Source organism: Alternaria metachromatica, assembly GCF_023757995.1.
Source record: "Alternaria metachromatica strain BMP 0045 chromosome Unknown scaffold_28, whole genome shotgun sequence".
Lineage (NCBI taxonomy): Eukaryota > Fungi > Ascomycota > Dothideomycetes > Pleosporales > Pleosporaceae > Alternaria > Alternaria metachromatica.
The window spans coordinates 359,835-385,989 of record NW_026055519.1 but is presented as its reverse complement, the minus strand read 5'-3'; the positions used below and the strand labels follow the sequence as shown (position 1 = coordinate 385,989).

Here is a 26,155-nt window from a genome sequence, read left to right as displayed (position 1 = left end):
TAATTATACTTAATACTAATAGTAGTAAGCTTTTACTTATTTAAATAAGGCCTAATAGTTTAGAAATTAACTCTATTAGTTTAGAAATTATCTTATAATAGTCTAGAATATAGCTAATAGCTATAAAAATCTAGGTATTTAACTAGTAAGAGATAATCTTAATAGTAAGATCTAGGCTTTTAGTTTCTTCTAAGTAAAGTTTATAATATAATTAATAGCTTAATATACTATACTAGCTATCTACGTAAGTACGCGCTTAGACTAGAATTAGAGACTTTATAATAATAAGTCCTTCTAATTTTTTTCTTTTCTACTATAATTATCTACTTTTATATTATTAAAATATATAAGCTAATAAGCTAATAAGCTACTTATTTAATTAACTCTTCTACTTAAGATTTTTAGCTTTTAAGTCTTAGCGCTCTTAAGCTCTACGTCTAATTTTCTACTTTACTTAGTATACTACTTTACTTACTTCTTTATTCTTTTTATTACTATAGTAAGTTTTTACTCTTATACTTAAATTAATAGCTAACTATTATAATTTAGTTTAATAATCTAACTTCTAACTCTAACTCTAGCTATAAGCGTTAGCACTTTAGCTTCTACTATAATAGCGTTTTACGCTCTAATTATAATACCTTTAGTAGTAGTAATTATAATATAAAAACTAGTACTTAGCGTAATAGCGCTTAATATAATAACGCTTTATAGTTAAGTACTTAACTTTCTTATTACGCTTAACTTAAAAAGGCTACTAATTAATTTCTACTTCTCTCTTCTAGAATAATAGTAGCTAATAGCTTATTCTCTAGTAGCTTTATATAAGATAATTAAACTACTAATACTTTACTATTTTAAAGCTTTATTAAACCTAATAATTAACTAAATTAGAGCTTTATAGTAACTAGTAACTTTAGTAATAATAACGTTTATAAGAATTATAAGTACTTAGAGTTATATATTAAGTATATCTACTTAGATTATAAAAGGTTTTAGTTTAATAATCTTAATAATAAGAGTGTCTAAGAAACTATTAAGTTTATTTTTAAAAGTAGTATCTTTATTAATAATAATACTTTCTAGACTTAGAATTTAGACTTTTAGTAATTTAACTATATTAAGAACTAAAGCACTTAAGATTAAGAGAAGTAAGCGTCTCTAAGTAAAAGTTATAGTTATAATTCTACTTACTTTTATAAGAAGTTTAAGAGTAAAGCTTTTAATCTTAAAACTTTTTTAAATTATATATACTTAGCGTATACTAGTTATTTATGTAAGTAAGTTAAAGTAATACTTAACTAGAACGCGTTTTAATATCTCTAGTATAAGTATTATATTTATTAGTAGCTTTTTAATAATATTCTAAAGACTAATAACTTTAAGTAACTTTATTAGATTATATATTATTTATTCTATAACTTTTATAACTATTATTCTACTAATTAAGATTTATATAATTACTATATAAGTATAGTAGATTACTATAGTTCTAAAGTAAGTTTATAATTCTCTTTTCTTTAGCTTTTATAATTTTTTACTAACTTAATAATAGTACTAGAGTACTAAGAATACTATTAAGTATTATAAGTAGCTCTACTAAAGTTTTTATACTTATAAAAAGTAGAAAAAAAAAGCTAAAAGTAGTTCTAAGACTTTAGCTAAATTATTAGATAAAACTTTTAAGTTTTTAAGTAAGAAGAGCTTAAAGAGTACTATACTTATAACTTTTTAAGACTCTAATTAATATAGTACTTATAGTAAGTTTAAAATACTAAGTAAAAGAATAAGAAAGATTAATATAGGTAGTAGTTAGATAGCTTTACTTATAATTTCTACTTAGAGTTATCTACTTATAGCTTTTAATCTAATACTATAATACTTAGAATATTATTATTAAAGCTTATTCTAGTAGCTACTACTACTAACTTTTTAGCTATAAGCTTCTTAATTTAGAAATTAGCTACTATAGAATTAGTAGTATAATTAGTATAGTTATTATTAGTCTTAGTAGTATAACTACTAGTCTTAGTAGTATAATTACTAGTTCTAGCTATATAATAATTATTCTTAGTATTATAATTCTTAGCTACGTAGTTACTAGTCTAATAGCTTTATATCTAGTATTATAAGTAATAAGTTCTACTACTATACTTAGTGTTAGCTAGCTAAAGCTAAGTATAAGAAAATAATACTATAGACTAAGTATAATTAGATATAGCTTAAGATTTATATATAAACTTAAGCTACTAAGACTACTTATTTATAAGCTTAGGTTAAGAATTTTAAAAATAGCTAAAATAGTAAGCTAGCTTTTAATAAGAATAACTATAAGAGTTATAATTAGAGAAATTAGCGCTATAGTAGTTAGTAAGTTAGTAGCTATATAAATTAGTCTAGTAAAAAAGTTTAGTAATTTATCTACTTTATACTTATATTAATTATTAGTAATTACTTCTTTATAACTAGACGCTATTTAGAGTAACTAAGATCTAGCTTAGATATAATTAATTTTTGTAGTAGTAGTCTAAATAAAAATCTTTTTACTTTATCTACTTCTTAAGAATTAAATATTATAAATTTTATAAGTTAAGTAGCTATTTAAACTTTTTAAACTATTATTAAGTAAGTAATTTAGTTAATCTATTTATAAGTATAATTATAGTCTCTAAATACTTAACTTTAAATAATTCTTTAGTATATTTTTACTATAGCTATATATTCTAGATATTAATATATTTAAGCTAAGTATTAATATACTTATTCTTTCTAATAACTAAGTTAAAAGTTTACTAATTATTATACTAGACTATCTAGAGTTTTTTAAAATTAAGTACTAGCTTTTTAAGAAAGTATTTAAGCGCTATAGCTTTTTTAGTAGTATACTTAAAAGTAAGTAGCTTTACTTTTATAGTAAAAGTAGTAACTATACTTTACTTTATAGCTTTCTAAAAGATTACGCCTTTATATAATATAGTAATATATTTATAAGATAATTAGTAAGTCTTTAAGTTATTAGTAAAAAATATATTTTTAGTAATTATTAGATTAAGCCTATTATAGTTACTATACTAGATTATATTAAAGTAAGTATAGTAAAGATATATAATTACTTACTCTTTAGCTTTTTTATACTTATTACTTAAGTTTATAAGAAAGTATAAAAGCTTTAAAGTAGTATATACTATATTTAGTTAAAGTATAATTACTATATAAAGTATAAAGCTAACTATTTTCTAGTATTCTTTAATCTTAAACTTAGTTACTTCTTTAGTATTCTTAATTAGCTTCTCTAATAATAAAAGTATTAGAAAGAAAGATCTATCTCTAAGCTTAAACTTCTTAAGTATCTTATTTATATATATATTATAAATAAGTATAATTATCTTTAAATATTAGTCTTTAATTATATAAATACTTAGAAACTACTCTATATCTTCTTAATTTTAGATCTTATACTTACTAGAGATTTTTATATATATAGCTATTACTTATTACTTTATATTTTTATAGTAAAGTAATTAAATATTATTAATATAAAAAAGAATAAAAATTTTATATTCTTAATTAAAGAAGAGGTAAAGCTCTTCTTAAGAAGCTATTATACTAATAGTCTTTAGTATTTTTAAGAACTTTTTATACTATAATAGTAAAGAGTTTTATAATTTATAGAGCGCGTAGTTAAGCTATATATATAATTCTAGCTTTCTAAAGCTATCTAGTATTTTATAGATTACTAGAGTCTCTACTATAATCTTTATATTTAGAAACGCTTCTATAATATTAAACTATTTAATCTTTAGATTACTTTAAGTAGTAATTACTATTATAGTATAAAAAAACTTTATAGTAAGTATTACTATATAAGTAGAGTTAATTAAGTTCTTTTTCTAGAGATTACTATAAACTATAATTTAAGCTTTATATTTAAGAAGATAGCTATTTTAATTATACTTATAAGTCTATATCTATTTTAATAGAAGTAGCTAATTTTAGACTTATAACTTATAGATTTCTATCTAAGTTCTCTTCTTACTTAGCTAATTAATTTTCTTTTTAGAGATATTTTTAAAAAGTATATATATTAGATACTAAATTAGTTATTTTTATAATCTATATAGCTTTTAGAAATTATTATAGTATTAGTAAGTAGCTTTTAGCTTATACTTACTAAGTATAGTAGCTATAATAATAAAGTTTATAGTCTTATAGCTAGCTTAATTATTTTAGTCTTTTTAAAAACTAAAGAGATAGGTCTTATAAAAGTTAATCTAGGCTTACTTATTAACTAAGCTTATAATTACTATATTTACGCTACTTACACTATTACTCTCTAGTTAATTACTAGACTAAGTAGACTATTTACTCTTATCTTTAGAGCGTTTTAATAGTTAATAGATATTTATAAAAAGAGAGCGCTTAGACTTTTTATCTATAACTTTTCTACTATAGCGCGTTTTAAAAAATTTAGCTATTAGCTAATTTTATAGCTATATTAATTATTAAAAAAAAGCTACTAATTTAAGTAGTCTACGTTTTAGTTTTTTTAGTACTTACTTAAGTTAAGCTAGTCTTTTATTTATTTTTATAGAACTAGAGTCTATTATAATAAACTTTATAAATAAAGTTAGATTTTCTAATTTATATATAAAAGACTTCTTACTTCTAGACTTTAATAAATTAGCTCTCTTAGATATATATACTACTTTTTAACTATTAGAAACTTTATAATTACTTTAATTACTTATTTTTAAAATCTTATACTTAAGCGTAAGTTCTAGAGTAGAAAGCTTAGTAGAAAGCTACTAATTATTAGAAATTTCTAATAGAATACTAGCCTTATATTCTATTTTTATTAAATTAATAGAGCTTTAATTATATATAATAGATAAGCTAATCCTATTACTTTAATTATAGTCTATATTACCTCTAAAATCTTACTTAGTAGTTAATAGCTTTACTATACTTACTATTTAATTAATATAAAGAATATTAAACTTCTTTATAGAATTAATAAGCTTACTATTATTAAGTATTTTAACTTACTTAAGTACTTAATCTTTAGTTAGCTTCTCTTTACGCTTACTTTAATAGAACTTCTACTTATTAAAGATAATATTTTAAGTTATAATTATTTAATTAATTACTAGTACTTATATATAATATATATTAGAAGCTTAATAGCTAATAAAATATTTTATATAGCTATAAAGCTTAACTTTAAAGTCTTAATAGTACTTTCTAGCTATATAATTACTATTAAGTAGATACGCTTAATAGCTATAAGTATAGATTCTACTCTAATCTAGATAAAGATTAGTAGTCTAGTACCTAATCTTAGATAGCTAGTAATATTAGAAATACTTTCTAAACTATTTATATAATATCTAATTTAAAGATTAATAGCTATAAAGCTATAAAAAACTTATTTTATAAAGTTAAGCTACTAAATTTATAATTACTAACTAGAGTCTAGCTAAAAAATTAGCGCTTATATATATCTTAATTAACTTAGTAATAAGCTCTTAGCTAGCTTTCTTTACTAAGCTATTAAGCTTATAAGTATATAGTAGAAGTATTATAATTATAATTCTTTTCTCTTTAGTCTATTTCTTATATCTTAAGTACTTTCTCTAAGATAATATTATAGTATTATTATCTTAATAAATTTTTATAATTTTCTACTAATAGTAGTACTTAACTACTACTATAAAACTTATAATAATTTCTATTATAAAGTCTAGTATCTTATTCTTTAAGTTATAATTATATAATTTATCTAAATAATTCTTTTTAATAATTAAAGCTTATTTATTAAGTGTATAGCTTATAGAAAAGTTAAATAAGTTTTATAATATTTTAAAGAATAGTTCTAGTACTAGCTTATAAAGCTAATATAAAATTCTTTATAATATATAAGTAGTAGTGTAATTCTTATATTTACTACGCTATATACTAGTAATTTCTATATTCTAGATAGCTTTAATAAGAGCCTTAAGAGCTTACTTATCTAAATAGCTTAATCTTTAATACTAAAAGTTAGTATTACTAGTATATAATTCTAGAACTTATAAGTAGATAATAGTATTTATAATAATAAAATTAGAAGAATAGATAGAAGAGTTATATTTAAGAAAATAAGAAGTTAAATCTATACTTAAGAGCTATAAGAATAATAAATACTTTTAGTGTATATATTCTAATTATATAATTATAGTCTATATACTATATACTACTATTTCTAAGAAGCTTCTTTAAGATAATATTAGTATAAAAACTAGAGATAATTTTAATACTAGTAAGTATAAGATTAGCTTTTCTAGATTTTTTAAAAGTACTAAGAATAAAATAAAGTATATATTTACTAATACTAATTACTAAAAGAATTTAGCTATCTATTTTAACTATTTCTTTATTAGCTTTAATAAAAAAATTAGACTTAATTAAAGCTTTATTATTAACTAAGTAGACTATAGCTTTACTATTAAGAATTATACTAGCTAAAAGCGCGTAAAGCTTAAAGCCTATACTAAAAATAAAAGATCTAAACTTAGTAATTAGCTTTTTAAAGTAAATAATTATAGAGACTATATTACTTAAGTACTTAGAAGCTAAAGTACTTATCTTTTAGCTAGATTACTTAACTTTCTTATATAGGCTACTCTACTTCTTTTTATAATAGTTCTTTTAGATCTTTTACTTATTTTAAGCTAAAAGTTCTATTAATAGAATACTTAGTAGTCTAAATTTAGTAATTATAGTCTATAATTAAAAGTATAAAATAAGCTTTTACTTATACTTTATATTAGGTTTATAAAAGTAAAGTTTAAGTAGTAAGCTTAATTACTTCTTATCTAACTAAGTAGAAGTAAAAAGTTAATCTATAACTATATTAAAGATTATATTAGCTTTTCTTTTTTTAGTAGTAATTAATATCTTTTAAAGAATAATACTAAATACCTTACTAAAGTTATTAAGGCTTAATATATTTTTTTTAAAAGCTATAGTAAATAATTAATTATATTACTACTAGTAAGTCTACTTAAAGTTAGACTTTTTAACTATAGTAAAAAAGTTAGTAATTATAAGAAGTTTTTTAATCTTTAAAAGCTTAAAGATCTTTACCTTTTAATAAAGTATTAACTAGTTAGTAAACTAATTTTTAGTAATACTTCTTTAAGTTTTTTTAAAGTAAGTATAATACTTTATATAAACTATATATTATATAGTCTAATTAGTAAGAGTAAGTATAGTTTTAAAAGTTTTTATAAAAAACTAAACTATTCTTTTATTATTACTTATAGTTATAAGTAATAAATACTTAGGTATAATAGTACGTATAATCTAGTTCTTAATATTATTAATCTTTTTACTTTTTCTTAACTACTACTTAAACTTATAGTTTTAGTAAGCTATAAGTATAGTACTATTTTTAGTTTTATAGTTATAATTTTATAAAAAAGTATTATACTTATAGATAGCTTTATTATACTTATTTTTTTAATTTTTAGTTAGATCTATAGAAAGAGAAGCTAAAGCTATAAGCTTTAGAACTAAAAGATTAGAGAACTAAAGCTTTTAAGTATTTATATATTTAATATCTAGAAAATTAGAATTAATCTTTTTCTAGATACTTTTCTTATTATAGTATTACTTAAGAAGTATAAACTAGTTATTCTAGTTAGATTACTTCTTAAGAAGTATACTTATAGCTATAATAGCTATATTATAATTACTTATATTTATAAATTTAAAGTATAGAATTAATATAAAGATATAAAGAATAATAAAAAAGTAAGTAGTAATTAAGTAATTACGTAAAAGAAGTTCTAATTATAGAATATTTAGAGAGAGTAGAGTAGAAATAAAATTAATTAATTTATCTTCTAGTAAGCTTTAATACGTAGTAAGAATTAGTTCTATAATTAAGTAGCTAGGCTTATAACTATTAAAGCTAGAGATAATTAATAATTAGAAATAATTAAGTATATTATAATTATTCTACTATAAAAGAAAGTTAGAATAAAATCTCTAGCTATATATCTAAGAGCTAAGTAATTACGTATCTATAATTAGATAATTATAACTACTCTCTAACTTTAATAATACTTTATTAATATACTTATAGTATAATATATAATAAACGTAGAGAATTCTACGCGCCTTTTAGACTATTCTAATATATTAGAGCTAATATATTAGACTACTAATTCTAGAATTTTCTAAAGCTTTTAGGTAATTATAACTATAATAGAAGTAGTAGTAATAGCGCTTACTTTTAAGAGAAACTACGTATAATATAGTAGTAACTAATACTTCTAGATATTATCTATATAATATTAATAGTAATAGATAAGTTAATATAGAACTATAAGTTTTTATTATAAATATATAAGAAAGAGAAGTATAGATAGATAGTATAAGGTGTTTAAGTCTATTAGACTTAGTTTTAATAGCTAGAAAGTTTATTTATTATTTATAATATAGAATAATATTAGAAGATATAATATAGTAGACTCTAACTCTAAGGCCTAAAAAGAAATATAAGTTTTATATAAGTATCTTAGATTATCTTAGAACCTTAATATAAGTAGAAAACTTACTAAATTACTTTTTAGAAATACGTAATTTTAAAAACCTACTATTAGTAATACTAATTAATTATCTAGATAGCTATTAGTAATATATAACTAGTGTAAAGTAGTTAGTCTATTATTATTTTATATATTATAACTATTTTAATAGTAGTAGTAGTAATAGTATAAGTATAAGTATAAGTTATAAGTCTAAGCTTATATTAGAGGTTTTTAAGTTTACTATTAGATCTAATATAGTAACGCGTTATTATATAATTATATTATTATATAGTAATAAAATATTAGAAAAAGGTATATAATAGACTTAATCTCTTTAGTCTAAAGAAAATTATTCTCTTTTAGAATAGATTTATAATTATTTTAGAAGTATATTCTAGATTTATATATATTATATATATAGCTTTATTAAAGATCTTAGTAGACTAGCTTAGCTTAAGCTTAAAAAGAGTAGTAAATATATATTCTTACTTTATTTATCTTATAAAGCGTTTATAATAGACTAAAAATAGTTTTTTTAGTATAGTACTAATAGTACTAGTAGAGTATTATTAAAAAGATAAGGTATAAACTTATTCTTATAATTATAAGAATTCTACTAATATAAAAAGTGTCTAGAGAAGAGAAAAGTAATATAAAGAAGAGAAAATTATATAAAATAAGACTAGAAGAAGCTTATATAACTCTAGTAGTATTTATATTATTCTATTTACTTTTATTAAGTTTCTTAAAAATATTAAAATAAAGTGTTTTTATAATTATAATAATAATATACTTATAAGAGATTATAGTATTAGAAGCCTATATTTAAAACTTAAAGACAAACTTCTTTAAAGTAGTAGTTAAGTAATAAATTTCTAAAGCTATTAGATTATTAAAAAACTCTATATTTAGAGGTAGAAGTAAATAGAAGTTTCTCTTTAAATATACTAAGAGTTATTATAAAAAAGTATTAGAAGTATAATATATAAGCTAAAAAGAGTAGTATTAAGTAAATTATAAAATATAGTATAATTAAGAACTAGAGCATTTTTATAATCTAAAGAGCTAAGAACGTAACTATAGTACTATTAGAATAGCTCTTTATCTAAGATAGAATTTTACTATCTTTTTATAATATTAGATTTAGATAGTTAATAAAGATTTATACTATATTTTAAATAAAGCTTTAATTTTTAGTATTTGTTTTTAATTCTATATACTTAGATTATACTTTTTCTTACTATAGATTCTTTCTTTTAATTTTTATTTTCTTCTTATATACTAAGTCTATTTTAATTAGCTAGATTTTAATCTATAAAAATTTCTCTAGGCTTCTTAAAAAGAAAGTATTCTACTCTAACTAGAACTTTACTAAGAACTATTTTAGAAAATACTAATTTAAATAATTTATATTACTAATATATTCTTTAAAATATAGTATTACTAATACTACTTATATTAATAGAACTATTATAGAAATATTAGCTATTTTTATAGAAGTTTTAAAGTAAAGCTCTAATACTTTTCTTTTAATAGTATAAATATATTATATCTTAGCCTAATAGACTAAAATATATAGTAACTTCTATATTAGTAGTATATATATAAGTACTATAGATTATAGGTTTAAACTTCTATTAAAGATTCTAAATTTAAAATTTAAAATCTAATATAGTAGAAAAGTCTTATATAATAACCTACAGTGCCTTAAGTCTAATTTAGTATTATCTTTATAGTAAAATAATATTAAAAGATATTAAAAGACGTTAAAAGACTTTAAGCTAGTCTCTTTTAGAACTACTAAATAATTTTAATATTAATTTAGTATATATTACTAAGGTAATATAGTTGTTTTAGCCTATAGTATAGACTTATTCTACACTTACCTATATAACTTTCTAGTTTATATTATAACTAGAAATAACTAGAAATAATTAATATAATATATAGTAATAGGTATACTACTAACTAGACTTACTATATTTATTCTTAGCTATTAATAATAACCTTATCTTAATTCTATAGCTAACAAGAATAATATAAAGACTACTAATTATAATATAGATCTTAAAGATAACTATAGTACAACTCTATAGTATCTATCTAAGTAATAGTGTTAGAGAGTATAGTATAAGCTAGAAACGCTATATTCTTAGTATTCTAATTCTTAATATCTACACAATAAATTCTAGCTAAGGCACTACACTACTACTAAATAGTAGCCTCTATACCTAGAGATAGCTTTATTTTAGACTTTAGAGTATATATAAAGTTATAAATATTAATAGCGTAAGTAATTAGTAAGTCTAACTTCTTTATACTAGTAATAAAGTAATCTTTAACCTAATCTATATCTTTAATAAGAGAATATTTATAAAAGAGCTTATATATCTTACTAATAAGCTCTTTAAAAGTAAGACTAAAAAAGAAGATAATAAAAAGCCTTAACCTAGGCAAATACGTTTATAAAATAGTAATAACTAAAGCTTTAATAGAAGCTTTAATAAAAGCTAGAATAGAATCTTTAATAGAAGTGTAGGTAAAGTAGCTTTTTAAATATTTAGAGATACCTCTTAGAGTGCTTAAAACGTTAGGTATTATATTATAGATAATATTCTATGCAATAGCTACTAAAACAGCTTTTAGAATAGCTACTATAATAGCTTTCTTTTTAATATAATTAGAGTAATCTATAAAGACTTTAGTAATAGTAATATAGTAATAGAAGTAATTAATTAATAATAAAGCAGCTTATAAGCTTTAGTAAGGTAGTAAGATAATATAACTAGTAATAAGATTAGTTTAATATTAACTTATAATTACCTATAAGACTTATAAGATAGTAATTTAGTATACGTATTAGCGTAGCTTTTAGCATTAGATTTAAATTACTATTAGCTTTTTAATATATATTTAAAGTTCTAAAAGTTATAGAAATATAAAGAATAAAAGAAGCGCGCTTTTACTAAACTATTAGTATACGCGTTCTAACTATAAAGCTTTAGAATATATTACTCTATTAGTTATAAGCTAATAAGTGCGTATAATTAGATTATAATCTTCTTATAAAGTTCTCTTATAAGGTATTTAGTATTATAATTCTCTTATAAAGTATTTAGTATTAAAATAGCTATCTTATAGGCTTAAAAAATTTAGAAGCTTTAACTACTTTAGAGGTAGTAGCGCTAAAGCTCTAAGCCTTAGCTTACTTAATACTATACTTCTAAGAGTAAATAAAAGATTTAGTTATATATTCTTTAGAGTACTAGTAATAGTTCTTACCTCTTTAGAATTAGTAGCTCTTTAAGCTATAAGTATTACTACTTAAGATTTAGATTTCTACTTAATAATATAATAACCTAATTCTTTAATTTTAGAATATATTTACTAGAGGCTTTAATTCTTAGATTTAGAAAGTATTAAATACTTTTTATAATAGAAGTAGACTATAAAAGGTATATAAATAAATAAACTAATATACTTCTCTATAAGCTTCTTAATATAGTATATAGTAGTAGTAATATAAATCTATAGAATTTTTAAATAGAAGTATAAAGAAAGAAAATTATCTTTCTAATTTAATAATTATAATAAAAGTAATAACTATACTATATTCTAAATTATCTATCTTTAATTAAGTAATTATTTTTATCTCTCTATATATTTTTCTTTTTAGACTTTAAGTTTTAATCTAGTTCTAATATATAATAATTTATATATAAGTAGAAAAATCTATATCTATAGAATTTAGATAAATACTTAAAAAGAAAAGATTAGAACTTTTATTAATAGCTATAAAGAGTAATATCTTCTTCTTTAATATAGAGTTATTATTTCTTATAAATAGTCTTTTTATAATATCTTAGACTACTTAGATAAGCTAGATATAATATATTATATATCTAACTTTAATAGCCTTTTATTTTTTCTCTTATTATTAATAACTTTCTAGATAAAATCTTAATATTATTTTAGATAGACTATATTCTAGATATTCTATAATAATTAATTAAGTATAAACTAGTCTAGACTAGATCTTTTTACTACTAAAAGATACTTATATAGCTATCTATAACTTAGAATAATAAATATATTATATATATAATTATCTATATATTTAATTTTTAAATAAGTAATTTCTAAGATATAATATTTCTACTTAGCTAAGCTACTATTATAAATCTAGTATTATAAATATAGTAGTTTCTCTTATAATACTATCTATAAAGGTAATATATAAGGTTTTTATATACTTTTAGATTATTATACTAATTATAGAACTTATAATAGATTTAAAAATACTATAATACTATTTACTAAGAGAGTTATAAGAATATAGCTCTTACTACTCTAAATAAAATTCTATAACTACTATAAGTACTATAGTATTTAACTAATTCTTAAGATAGTCTATAGAACTAGCTTCTCTAAAGCTAGTAAAGTGTTTAAGGCGTATATATTTGTGTAATATATAATACCTACAAAGTTAATACTAATAGAAAGTGTTATTATTAGTAGAAAAGTGTTAAGGTCTTAGAAATATATCTTAAAATTTTATTATTAGGCTTGTAAAACCTCTAGGTAGTATTACTCTTAGCTTGTTATATAGGCAGAAAACATTAAACAGATACCTAGGTACTCTGTCTACTAGAAAGTAACGTTAAGGGGCCGAAAAGCTTAGGTAGAGTAGTCTACGATGTGCATCTCTTAAGGCCATAGGTGCTTATGCTATCTGCTAGTCAATCGAGAAGCAATTCTTAACGGAAATCGGCGATTTGGTAATGCCGTACATGCGGCAGAAATAGCAGGTCATGTTTATATTGTGGAAGTCCTCCTGGAAGCTGGGGCTAATGTCAACATCGAAGGCAGTCACTTTACCTAACACAGCTCTTGAAGCTACTGCATACTACCTAGGTAGGTCCAAAACAAGGCATTCGCCTTCATGTACAGAGCGGCGCAGATGCGCGTCGTAGCGAACTTTCTCATGAGGCTTTTCACGCAGCAGCTGAAGGTATCGCGCAAGCGCCCATTGTGGCTGGCGGTACTATTGATGTCAGGCGAGACGAACAGCCACCTCTGCTAATCCAGGAGACATTTCGCTTGTGGACGCGCTGCCAGAAAGAACCGAGAACTGGACATTGGATGGAAGCCGGAACGGACACGCACGTTCAGAGTCGTTGGAATAAGCTATGCTAGCGTTTTCTCGAAAGGGAAGGCAGCACACTCCATGCAGCTGGGTTGGTTGAGCGAGCAATTGAATACTCACTCTGACAACGCCACCACACGTCTGGAAATGTGACGACCTCATCTAGCAGGCATAAACAGAATCCGCACGTGCTGTCACCTTCCGTACTCAGCTTAGCGCTACGTCTCAGCTGCAAAACAGGCCCCGGGGCCGTGTGATTGGTCAACTTTTGTCCTGATGAGGACTGATGCTGTCTGCACTGCTAACTACTATTGTCGTGTTGTGTCGTTCGTGTACAGGAGCTACCAGCTTAGGAGTAAGTGCACTTGCACAGTAAAACATCATGTGATCTAGCCAACATGGAACCATTGTGTATAAGTACGACGGGTTCCTTGTGATGTGAGTACACACTCTCTCCATCGACATCGAGGCATCACAGGTCGACCGGTCCTTTCAGTCTAGCACACTTGTCTACATAGCGAAGTTCGTACTGTACAGCAAAAACCTGCTCATCATGCGCTTCTTCGCCATTACCACCGCCGGAACGCTCCTGTTCCAAAGCAGCACCATCATGGCCGCCACGGTCGACCTTCAGGTAAGGCTTGCTTGAGCAATCCCGACCTTGCCCACAAAAGCGAATAGCTAACATGCTCCGTATTCCCTTAAGGCACGAGGCTGCTCCCGCTCTAACACCGGTACACACTGCATCTCCTCCGACCAGGGTACCCAAGACAACGCTCGCGCCGCACTGAAAGACCTCATGAGTCAATGCGGCAACGGCAACCTACCAGGGAACGCCAAACGCGTCTCCAGCAACGCGTACAACGGTATTGTTGCCTACGCCTGCAATGGCTTCTGCCGCACTGGCTACATGCCCTGCCAGGACGCTGAGTGGAGCATCAACCGCGTCATCAACAACTGCAACTTTGGCAAGGGTATGGGATGGGACAGCCAGGAGACAAGGGGCACGTGGTATGGCATTGCGCATGATTGGGACAACCCGTGTGGCTATGGCTACACGGGTCGTGGTGCGACTTACTAGTAAAGATGAGTCGTGGAAGACCGATATGATTCAATCCAAAGAACCAGTAATTGGGTGACAAGGTTTTCCAGCCTCAATAGCAGCCTTGCGTCAATCAAGAAATTCGTGCACCACAAATGGCCAGCTCGCAAGACTAGAAATAATCGCGTGCAGATTGCGTACAAGTGAGACAAGTACATAGAGTCGTACTGCAAGCACATTGCGGCTAATCTGGTTTATGTGGCTTGGGATTACGTACAGGTACTATGCTAAATCAAGACCACGCGGATATTGTGCGCTCATTGCCGGACGACTAAACGAATCTAACGCCATTTCAGAGAGCACAGGGTAGTCAGATGCATGGTGAATCCAACACTTCAGAGGATTCTCGACATCCTGATTGGCCTGATTGGCACTAGCCATAAAGTCATCAGGCTCAGAGGCCAGTCCTGTGCGAATTCGTCCCGATGTGATAGACACTGAAGTAGCCGCGGGCCACTGACGACGCTTACGAGTTTGCTAGGAAAGATCAAGCGCAGTATCGCTATTAGTAGTGCCATCATTATCATCCTTCTGTGTTGATTCAGCTACATCCACTTCGTAGCTTGCGTACACATTCTGACCTACGCGCTTTGCCTTCGCGATCCATTTCTCCCCAAGACTCCGTTCGAGCTCGAGATAGGTAAAGTAGTTCGCAGGACTCAGGGCGACTGCGCATCGGTATGATGGCGTAACATCCGTAAGGGTTTAGCATTCTTCAAGCTTGGTGCAGTAGGTATCAATAGCGTATGAATAGTGGTTGAAAACCTCCCTGGGGTGGTCGTCTGCGACTTTTCAGCATGCTGGAGCTTCTCAAAGAGGATACCAACTTGCCGCTAACAAAAGCTCGGGTGACGATGCCGAGATTTGTGTTCTACATAGAGTTTGCGAAAAGACCGGCATATCTATAGTGGAACTATTATTGAAACATGGCAAGTCTTCCTCTTCGAAGGATCAGGAAGGCAGGACATCGCTTCGGATCAGTGTTAGGAAGCCCGCAAAACTAAGAAAATTTGCGAAGCGTGTTCATTATCACGTCGGTCCTTCGTACGATGGAACGATCGTCAATGTACTGCTTAGTGGCAGACTCTCAGACACCGATCTCAGACATCGGAAGATTGAACTACTCGTTATGGGAAGACGATGGGGAAGAGGATCTTCTGAAAGACCACACTGGAGCTGATACCTTGAAAGGAGAGCCGCAATACAACCCCTTTGCAGGAGATATTCGATGAACGTAAGCAGAAAATGTAGTCTCTCCACTCCCATGCTGTGTATCTTGAGCGAGATAGCTTAACTTTGTAGGGTGTTTATTTCTTTGGAGAAGAAATACACTGTATCTTAAAACTTAACTTAATTAGACCTTGTGACTAGTAAAGTCAACGTGGCTTTTGGTGCTTCAACAGGTGCGGCTCGAAGTATCTGCTCATGCATGCGCGAAGGATCTAGTGCCAGACCAAGTGGGCCAACGAGTGACGGGGCGGCACGGACGGATGCCTGTCTCCGGAAACGTCATGCCGGCAAATGTAGCAAGCACGCAGACGACAATCGTCTGGTAGGCGATGTCCCAAACGTATTGATCCAACACAGCGGGTGTGGGATTCGCGTGGTTGAACACTCCCGAGGTCCAGTGGGTCGGACGAGCGAAAGACGGTAAAGAGACTGCGGATATCAGGCCTTTGTATCACAACGCAGCTAATCTAAGATCCAAACATCGCGGAAACGACTAAGCGCTGAGCGATCGGGTGGGAAAACGAGTCATGTGTACTTCGGCGCGTGGCGCAATAGGAAGGCAAGAACCCCACTGAACGATGGCTATCGTGCGAAAGGATCGAAGGATTGCAATGGAAGGCTGCCCCGTGCTGCTTTCTCCATTCTTTGACAAACATTGCAGAACGAACACTCATCGCCAGACATGCCAATACCTGTACCAGATATCCTCGAGCGTGTTGCGGCCGCCGGCAGAGCTTACGAAGCCGGGAAAATCGGCTCGCGAGAAAGTCTCATCGAGCTTGGTCGAGACCTGGTTGCGGCGCTCGAGATACCCAGTGAATTCCTACAGAGAAGCTTCTGGGCCGAGGTTCGTGACTGAACCTGCACTGTTACCAGTATACTGATGAGTCTGCAGCCGGCATTGTCAGCGCACTGCAAGTTTGCTGTTGAAGTCAAACTCTTCCAGCATCTTAGAGATGCAGGCGATGCAGGAGTTAGTCCGGGCGACCTTGCTCAAAAGACGAGCGTTGACGCCATTCTATTGCAACGGATTATGCGTCACCTGATCGCAATGAAGATCGTTTCTTTCTCAAACGGTAGATTCCTCGGTACCCGTCTGAGCCACGAACTTGCAGCGGACAACTATCAGAAGAGCATTGACTTCTGCTACGATGTGTCACGACCGTCGTTCAATGGCTTCCCGGAGTATTTCAAGAAGACTGGTTACAGGCTACCCACTTTGCCTACAGAAGGACCATTGCAGGATGCGCATGGAACAGATTTACCTTTTTTCCCATGGCTGGTCGCAACGCCTCCTCATCTCGACGAGTTCGACAACTTCATGTCGGTGTATCGCGCAGGCAAGGCGAATTGGTTCGATCCCGGCTTCTATCCGGTCGCAGAACGTCTGATCACAGGCTTTGACTCCAGCTGCAGCGAGGCCCTTCTGGTAGATGTCGGTGGCGGTCGTGGGCACGATGTCCAGCAATTCGTGGCGCAGCACCAGTCTCATCCGGGCAAAGTCATTCTTCAGGATCAAGAGCCAGTCATCGCGGCTATCAAGGATAAGGAAGAGCTTCCTTTTGAGAGTCAGGTCCATGATTTCTATACGCCTCAGCCTATTCAGTCAGCCAGGGCGTACTCACTGCACTCGATTCTCCACGACTGGAATGACGAAGAAGGCGTCAGAATTCTCGAAAGCCTGAAGCCAGCGCTGAAACCTGGCTACTCACGGGTGCTGCTGAACGAGATTGTGCTTTCAGAAGAAAAGCCCACCATCGCCGCCACCTCTATGGATATGATGATGTTGGCACATCTTTCTGTGCGCGAGAGAACAGAAGCGGAGTGGAGAGCGATAATCCAAAAGGCTGGTCTGAAGTTCTTAGCCATCTTCAATTACCCTGGGGTCGCTGAGAGTGTTATTGAAGCGGAACTTGAGGAATGAGGCGCGGAGCTGCAAATGACGAAGGGAACGGGGTATCATGTGCCATGTAATTAGGAAAGTAAGAATGAATAGCGTGCGCGTTTAACGCGAACTACGGTTGGTCTTCGTCGGGAATGGTCATTGAGACTAGGGTTGTGTAATGACGCGCATTGTGTACGTTGTGTGGTGATGGCAAGCGCGCAGTGCTTCGGGTCAGCCCATCACCGGAAGGACCTCGGAGCAGCTAGCGCCAACGGAATGTTGAACACGGCCCAGTTGGTTAGTTCGTCGCTCCGTTTCTGGTTTGTGTGCGCACCCTGAGAACAAACAAGCACATTAATGTAGTACATTCGAATGATTCGAAGTTCCGATTCTGCCGCTATTTTGATCCCTCTTTGAATGCGCACTCCCTAACCCGACTTTTGCGCTCTGTATGTTACCCAGGTACAGAATTACACGCCTACTCGCAAAAATAGGCCCCATCACGGCTATGGTACATCAACCATCCGCCCATAGGCCCCCAGCAGTATATGGTACCGTCAGGCCGTTGAATGCCGTCCCCATATTGAGGGTCAACGGGAGGTGAACTCCAGACTGGAAACATGCCGTTTGTATGGGCGAACAGACGCTGATCATGCTGTACCGTCGCTAGGCGCAGCCGCTCTTCTATACTGCTGAAGCTCCCGCTTACTGGACGCGGCCTCCGCATCTCATGAGTACGATGAGGCAGCCCGCGACCCATGCGTTCCGGTCTACTATCAGCGTTCGTGACAGCAGCGCGCTGCGTGTCATTTCGTCCAGTGCTTGTCATCACTGATTGTACAGCAGCGCGAGCCGTGTCAATGTCGATTTGGTTGAGACGATGTAGTCCTCTCAGGCGACGAATCATGGAGCGAGCTTGCGCAAGGCTATCAAAACGCTGCTCTAATGACCCATTGTCCTCGATGCGACGCTGGCTGTTGAGAGCTGCGTAGATCTCGTCGAGTTGTACATCCAATGCAGCAAGTTCTTCACTGTAGCCGTCGGTGGGCGAGGGCACTCGAGCATCGCGTGGAGTCAACGCTCCATGGCTCAAAATCGCTTCGGCTGAGTTCGCACGAGAATGTCCGGGCGAGCGCATAATGCTTCGAGGAGTCGGTGAGGACGGCTGTGGACTATAGGGACCAGGAATTGCAGGGTCTCGGGAAACACGATCTGTCCGAACCGTCTCTGCAAATCGCACGTTACGTGACGGTGAGATGACGCCGTGCGCTTGTCCCATGGTCAAAGTGTCGAAGTCGTCCGCCAGACGATCGATTGTCTCGCCTCCAGATCGACGCGCGGGAATGCTGCGAGTAGCTGTACCCCTATTCCTGATGGTGTTCAGATTCTCCATGGTACCCTGTAAAGCTTCGACGAAACTGGGAACTTGGCGTCGCTGACTACTCAGTAGAGACGCAACATGTTCGCGGACTTGATCGCGCTCGCTCGGCAATAGCTCTTCGTCCAGCCAGTCAATCGGAATTGGGTGTACGGCATTGATGTTACGATCGCCGTTCAACGGGATGTAATCGGCATTAGCTGCCCTGCTGACAGCCGCTGCAGTACGATATTGCCCGTAAATGGTGTGGAGTGTGCGGGCCCTAGAAGCCATCTTATCGTTATCAGAGGGGCCAAGATTGTAGACTTGCAAGTAGCCTGAGAAGAGAATCCGCTCTTGAGACTGGTGTGGTGGGTGGGGTTTGGATGGGTTGATGGCGAACTGATAATACCGGCGTAACTCGTTCGCAGCTTGTAGATATCGCTCAAAGCTGTAATTTACACCTGAGTTGGAGTAGAAGTAGACAAATCGTCGATAGCTGTGAAGGAGGCGCGCCTTATATAGCTATGCCCGAACGCGGTCGCATAGCCATCGGCAGATCGAGTAACTTCACAACTTAGACCTTTCACTTCTCCTCAGTGGCTGCAGGTAAAGGAAGAATCAGGGAACAAAGTACGGTTAGTGGAAAGATCAAACGTGTGTGAGCTGTCCAGTCTCTCGAGCCACCCGTTGCAGCCACCTTCACCGTGGTCGCGACCCATCGGTCCCGAGTTTTGTCGCCTTCGGCGATCTAACAGCAGAATCTATCAGTCAACAACAGCCACTTCACAATCTCCTAAGAACCTCGGCAGTATCTAAGCCTTTCTACGATGTCTGAGGTCTCTAGCTGCAGAGATATTAGTGATGTACTATGAAGAGTTTTATCAATTCGCTAGTTTGATTTGAAGTGCAGTTGAGAAAACCTGATACAAGACTAATGTGTTTTTCTCTACATATTCTGGCTGCCCGAATAGTGTATGCTGTATGGAGATGGCTATTCCCAATCCTCCCAGGACCAACTACTTTCAAAATATTGTGCACATGTGTACTCATCCCAATCCAGGTACCGAGATGGCGGCAATCCCGTTACGGACGACGTTGGCTCCCCGTAAGCCTCAGGTGCACCTGCCTGCAGAAATTGGTCATACAAGCTAGGACCCATTTGGCGGTGTCCATTGTGCGTCTCAGCAACCCTGTGCGGAACAATCTGATCAAGAGCGTCTTTTTGCTGTCGCAACAGCTCTTTGGCGTCGGCAAGCCCAAGTTCAGAGATACGATGAATGGTTTGATTGAGCTCTTCTTCCATTCGCGGTGGCTGCTGACGCTCAGTGTCTCGTGTTCCTCCACTACCTTTCGCTTGCGTAGGACCGTCCAGTCGTAATTGCTCTTGTTTGGCTGCATCTAGAACGCGCAATACTTCCTGATGCCTTGTCCGCGCGATTGCAAGTGTGGCAGCCCCGAATTTGCGTATCTTCTCGTCGTCCAAGCCCGAAAAGCGCTCTCGCGCGACGTGAAGTTTGTCAAGGCATGCCCGTGCGCGATCTATGCTTTTGATGACGCCCGCTCGGCTACTGGATCGAGTGATGACCCTGTTCAAAGTCCTCATCGACTCAGAAAGACTATCGTCGATCTTTTGCAGTTCCTGCTTCAACGATACAACTTCGGAGGGAGAGGCGAACCGGGCCGGTACCAAAGATTCAGGCTCCGATGGGGCAGTGGATGTACTCCGCTGTGTCGGGGAAGTACCAGTTGTCCGCGAAGAATCGGTTGTCCGCGAAGAAATCGTTTTCGGCGATGAAACTGTTGATGCTTCATCCGCCGCCGCATCTGACGTCTCCCACAGATCATCAGCAAGCTCGAGAGCATCCACGACGAGCGCCCGGGAGTCAGATAAGGCGCCCTTGCACTTGCGTTCGAGGACGCGCACTTTCTCGACTGCACTGCGAGCTTTCCGAATGGCGCCGTATAGATCGCGCCGCGCAGCTGAGCTGGTGACGGTTAAAGCCAGCGACTCAAGACTGGCGAGGTGCTCTTCCTGAAGTGTCAGTTCGCGGCTTGCAGCGCTGTGCTCCACGACTATAATCCGTGTCTTCTCGTCGAGCTTTGCGTCCTTAAGGAAGTCGGTGTGTCTGCTCGGCTTTCGCATCCTGCTGGTGCTGGATGATCGCGATCTACTGCCACTCTTAGACTGAAAGACCGATCTTGGCGTACTAACGGAGGGCGGAGGGTAGCCAGGGGGTACGGTACTCTTCCATTTATCTATATTCCGGCTACGCTCAAGGGCGCCTGACCTTGAGCCGCTCATGACATTGGTGTCAGCCTCCACGTGCATGGAGGAATGTTTGCCCCGGGACTCCTGATGCTCTCTTGTCGTGTGGTAAGTCCGGTTGCTGGTCGCATCCGTGGTCGTTAGGTCCGCAGCGGTCGAGCGATCATGGTCCATATCCTGTTGGACTGTCTCCAAAAGACCCAAGGTTTCTTCTGCAGCTTTGGCAAATCCGACGGCTTTGTAGCTGTTGCTGAATAGCTGAGAAGTGATGTGCTTGTGGACCGCATCGCGTTCACGAGAGTTCAGATCGCGCAGATACGCGACAGGGACCGGGTGGACGACGTTGAGTTTGAGGCCAGTTTCTCTCACAGAGATGAACTCCGCGAATGGCGCATCTTCGACAGCAGCGATGCTTTTGTAGCGGCCTCCAAATGTATAGACTGTTCTGGGAGCCATTGCGGTATCGTCTTTGATGGAATTAGGTGCTGGTGTCGTGCACTGGATATTCGCCAATAACTGACAGTACAGGTATCAGGAGAAGCGCGCGCTGTAGAAATTTGCTCGGTAGAGGTATGGTATGAGATCTTTTGTAAAGCTGCGGAGAGCGCACGTTTATATACACATACGAAAGGGGTGTCCAGGCTCCAGCAGTCCCCTAGTTCTCGTCATTGTTCTTGGCGTATGGTCAATTCTTCCAGTGCGTCATTGGGAGAAGAGGACCCGCTCCGATGAACGATGAGAAGCCGTGCGCACTGCTATAGCAATTCTCGTGTGCCTAGCAAGCGCGCACAGACCCGAAATTTGGTGTCCCTGTTACAATCGAGAATGAGATGAGACATATAGTCTGTCGAGTTTAACCATGATGACCTTCGAAAAGGCGGCCGAGCGGATGAGACCAGGCTCCATCCGGTTCCTCTGCGGTACCGATTCGATCACTCCAATAACCTCCTCTCTTAATACAGGTCTTATCCATAGTCAGGCGTGGCGTGAAGGCGCTTGAGGCCCTGACTGTATTTTCCATGTGCTCCCATTCATCATAGTCGTGGAAATCGCCGTTCATATAAAACTCTTCTAAGGACTCTGGGAGAAGGGTCCTTACGTCGAAGTCGACATCAATCTGTTCGTAATCCTCCATTCGGTAATAGCCTTGTTCTAGCGGCTCGTCATGTTCAGGGTCTCCCTCTTTTGCCATGTCGGGGCGAAGCATGCGCCATTGACAGTGGAGTACACGGAGCTTCTGGAACTCTCGGAGAGAAACAATCGCTGGGCCATCCTCAGGAGGTTCACTCTGTCAACTCATATCAGTTCGGAACATTGACGGGGGTTGGTGACTTACATCCGTGTCCTCCTCGCTGAGCATGAGCTCTTCCAACGAGCGGCCGGCGTGTGTAGCAACTGCTCGGATGACTTTCTTTGGTTCGTACCAGCTCGAATCGGACACCAGAGCATCACCACCGTTGTACGTTAGCTTCTTTAGATGCCGAATGTTCGCGAGTATGGTTGCTAGGCCATCCACATCGAAGACAGAATGTCTGAAGAATAGCTCTTCCACGTTAGAGCACGGAGCAGCACCTGTGGGGAATAAAGTGCGTAGGACGTCCTCGCTAGGCGAACCACCCATTGCTTGCCCTACAAACGTCTTTACCGAAGGGATACTGAGATAAAAACACGCCCAGTCAGGAGAGCTGCTTCCTTCGTCCAGAGCGTAACGCACGGCGACCGTCTTGAGATGTTGTAGGGGAAGCTTTGGTGCCATGACCGGGTTCTTGTATCCTAACGCGATCTGCCATAGAACAAGTTCCAGACAGTCCTCCATGCCGACTTCTGAATGTCTGATGGTCGTGAGATAAGGTAGATGGTGCAGAAGGATCGCGATAATGGCGTCCTCGAAGCCTGCGCGAATTCGATCTTCGATAGATCCAATCGTGTCGTACGGGCGAGGTGAAAAGTTGAAAGCATGAGAGTATCGTCTCAGCAGATTCGATTCATCTACGCCAAACCCCGGGAACAAATCTTGCAGCCCCCTTGCTGCCTCAATGAACAAGGCCTTGTCTTTTTCGGATGGCACAACGCCATGCTTTGGGTGGGAATTGCGCAAACTCTCGTTCGCATTCCAATTGTATTGCCGGCTTTCAGGAAGATTGAGTTCCCTGATGTACCACCCTAGTCGAGGGTTTGCTATCACGTCTCTCAAGGTCTCCCAAAGGAGCGTACGAGCATCGGTCGTGTCGATGACCTTCCATTTCGCAAGTAGTCGTGCATGCTGTCTCAACAAGGATTTGAGCAGTGTCGCATGGTCTCTGCAGGTAAGGGCGAAATTGAGAGTCGAGTCCGGGTCCAAGCTGTCAGCTATGTTTAGCTTGAGCTCCGGTGGCAGCGTAATGAGAGCCATGCTGGTGTTGAGATGAGATGGCTCTCAACGGACACGTCGCATGCCATGCTTTATATCGCGACGAGCAGAGCATCTGGGCGGATTGCTAGAGCTGTACAAGCCTAGCGCAAGGCTGCGACGGGATGCCGTGCTCTTTGGGGAGTGGTGCAACGGCGCCGTGGCATGTGTAGCCGGCCCGCCGTCATCGCTGCACTGGGGGCCTGACGCCTGCCTGGAGCCCTCGCGGCTTGACTGAACATCTCAGTTCAGGCGCGGGGTTGCGGGTTCCATTTAAGCCTAAAAGCTTTCATTGAACAGTGCCACAGACAGAGTGAACAAAGAAGATGCAAACGCGGCGGGGCGGAGCAGCCGGGCAGGCGCGAAACTGGCGCGTCTTTCGGCGCGTTGCGCGAACTTCATCTCTACCCACCACTACGCATCACCAGCGGCAAGGACTACCAAGACATGCATTCGGTTATCCTCCGGTGCCCATCTTCTTATCTCGCTTCTCTCCTTGACCGCGGGAATCAACCGCCATTCACCCACAATTCCAAGGTTGAAAGCGCACGCATTGAACTCATACTACGAACCTTGGAAGGCTACGGTTGGTATGCCCACTCACTGTAAAGATTTCAGATCTAGACACTTCAATATGCTACTATTTAACATTTTCCAGACATAACGTGCGTCGCAGTTATGCTACTCATCTATCTTCTGACATCTTCCGCGCCTTCTCGTCGTCAACAGCGAATTTGGCAGCTAGACCAGCTGCTCCACCAACGTCAGGCTTTGCCTCATTGCCGCACTTGGACCAGCAGGTCCACCTTGTCTGATCCACCTCTTCGTCGCCATAACCATCCTCATCCTCCACATCGTCCGAAACAGAGAGATGCATGTCTACCACCACATCCTCTTCCCCGATGAGGACTATAAGGGCGTCGGCGACGCTAATCATCTCGAGCATCTCCTCCCGCGCCGTTTCCGCACCTTGCAAGAACTGGTTGGCAAACGCTGAAATCGCTTGTATACCGGGGTGGAGGGATAGTATACCCTGGTAGCGACTAGGGGGTCTGAGAGACGAGTCGTCGACCAAGGCGTCAAATTCAGCCTGGACATAGGTTGCGTATACCTTCAGGTTCAGGAGATCTGCTATCGAAGAGGACATTCGCGATGTGTCAATCCACTCCAACCCAAGTGGAGCAGCATGCCTACCAGGTTGGTAACTCTGGCGCTGCTCCGGGTTGCGATTAAAGCAGGCGTTGCTGCGGGTGGGCCAGGTAATGGTGTCTGGTGTGAAAGTGACGTGTTTCTTCACTCGAGCCTTCGCGACCTTTGCCCTCGCTACGTCAAACGATGAAAGCTTTCGCTTTACTGCAGGCCTGGGATTGGCGTCCGTCAGTACAGCTGGGTATCTCGTTCGCATCTGCGCATTACGTATCGCTTTCGAAGAGCTGTTTGTCGTCCACATACACCCTACGTCGCTTGGATGCTGTTTCTCCCACGCTTCTTCATACTTCTGCGAGCACTCCAGAAGCTCCACAAGCTCGACCAACTGATAGCGTGCCAGGTGCCAACACTGTCTGACTAGAGCGAACTCATTGCGAACGCGCGCTTCCTGCCAGGGGCCACCGCATTTCTGGAATACCTTGCCAAGCGCATCGAGGAACTCGACACACATCTCTACTTCGCAGGCTGGGCAATACCCGCCGGTGATGATGTCTGAAGGATGCAGTCCATGTCCGCACATGGTCGCAGGGTTTCTATTTCGCGTCCGTATGTTGCCGCGCTTGAGCTTGATGCTTTCTTCGTCAGTGCGCCGATGTGCAAGAAACTCGCAATACTCTGTGGCATTTCGAACAATACCAGGCAGCGAGCCTACACCGTGCTCTTCCTGCCACTTAGTGAAGTGCTGTAAGTCTTCAGGCGAGAAGAGAATGGCTGCGGGAACGTACTCGGCTATGGAAGGGGGCATGATGTGGAAGGTTGCGCTGGCGTGAATGAGTGAGTATTGGAGGATCGCAAAACATTGCCAGAAAGCCCGTGCTTATTCTCGAGTTTGTTTCCGTCGACTGTTCTGGAAGTGAATGCGCAATAGCGAATGGCAAGTGGAAGATCTACCGAGAACAGGGTGTTTGCACAGTGCGCAGTCACGGGTGTTTGGGCCATTGCGATGAATCATTTGAGAAGAGTCAGGGCACTAACAATGCATTGTAGGATGA

General features: G+C 35.8%; 6 protein-coding genes across 6 annotated transcripts; 2 read left to right on the top strand and 4 right to left on the bottom strand.

The window, feature by feature from the left end:
* Positions 1–14,275: 14,275 nt before the first annotated feature.
* On the top strand, positions 14,276–14,803 carry J4E83_008980 (uncharacterized protein; the record flags this gene model as incomplete). Its single annotated transcript, XM_049335873.1, has 2 exons — positions 14,276–14,356; positions 14,429–14,803. 2 exons carry the CDS (start codon positions 14,276–14,278, stop codon positions 14,801–14,803), a joined length of 456 nt encoding a protein of 151 aa, XP_049185139.1.
* Positions 14,804–16,736: 1,933 nt separating this feature from the next.
* Positions 16,737–17,978, top strand: J4E83_008979 (uncharacterized protein; the record flags this gene model as incomplete). Its single annotated transcript, XM_049335872.1, has 2 exons — positions 16,737–16,901; positions 16,950–17,978. The coding sequence occupies 2 exons, from the start codon at positions 16,737–16,739 to the stop codon at positions 17,976–17,978; spliced, it is 1,194 nt and encodes a 397-aa protein (XP_049185138.1).
* Positions 17,979–18,417: 439 nt separating this feature from the next.
* Positions 18,418–19,590, bottom strand: J4E83_008978 (uncharacterized protein; the record flags this gene model as incomplete). Its single annotated transcript, XM_049335871.1, has 1 exon — positions 18,418–19,590. One exon carries the CDS (start codon positions 19,588–19,590, stop codon positions 18,418–18,420), a length of 1,173 nt encoding a protein of 390 aa, XP_049185137.1.
* Positions 19,591–20,290: 700 nt separating this feature from the next.
* Positions 20,291–22,021, bottom strand: J4E83_008977 (uncharacterized protein; the record flags this gene model as incomplete). Its single annotated transcript, XM_049335870.1, has 1 exon — positions 20,291–22,021. The coding sequence occupies one exon, from the start codon at positions 22,019–22,021 to the stop codon at positions 20,291–20,293; it is 1,731 nt and encodes a 576-aa protein (XP_049185136.1).
* Positions 22,022–22,418: 397 nt separating this feature from the next.
* J4E83_008976 (uncharacterized protein) lies at positions 22,419–23,957 on the bottom strand (the record flags this gene model as incomplete). The annotated part of the gene is made up of 3 exons (XM_049335869.1): positions 22,419–22,853; positions 22,902–23,728; positions 23,780–23,957. The coding sequence occupies 3 exons, from the start codon at positions 23,955–23,957 to the stop codon at positions 22,419–22,421; spliced, it is 1,440 nt and encodes a 479-aa protein (XP_049185135.1).
* A 682-nt stretch (positions 23,958–24,639) lies between these two features.
* J4E83_008975 (uncharacterized protein) lies at positions 24,640–26,145 on the bottom strand (the record flags this gene model as incomplete). Its single annotated transcript, XM_049335868.1, has 2 exons — positions 24,640–25,892; positions 26,139–26,145. The coding sequence occupies 2 exons, from the start codon at positions 26,143–26,145 to the stop codon at positions 24,640–24,642; spliced, it is 1,260 nt and encodes a 419-aa protein (XP_049185134.1).
* Between the last annotated feature and the right edge of the window lie 10 nt (positions 26,146–26,155).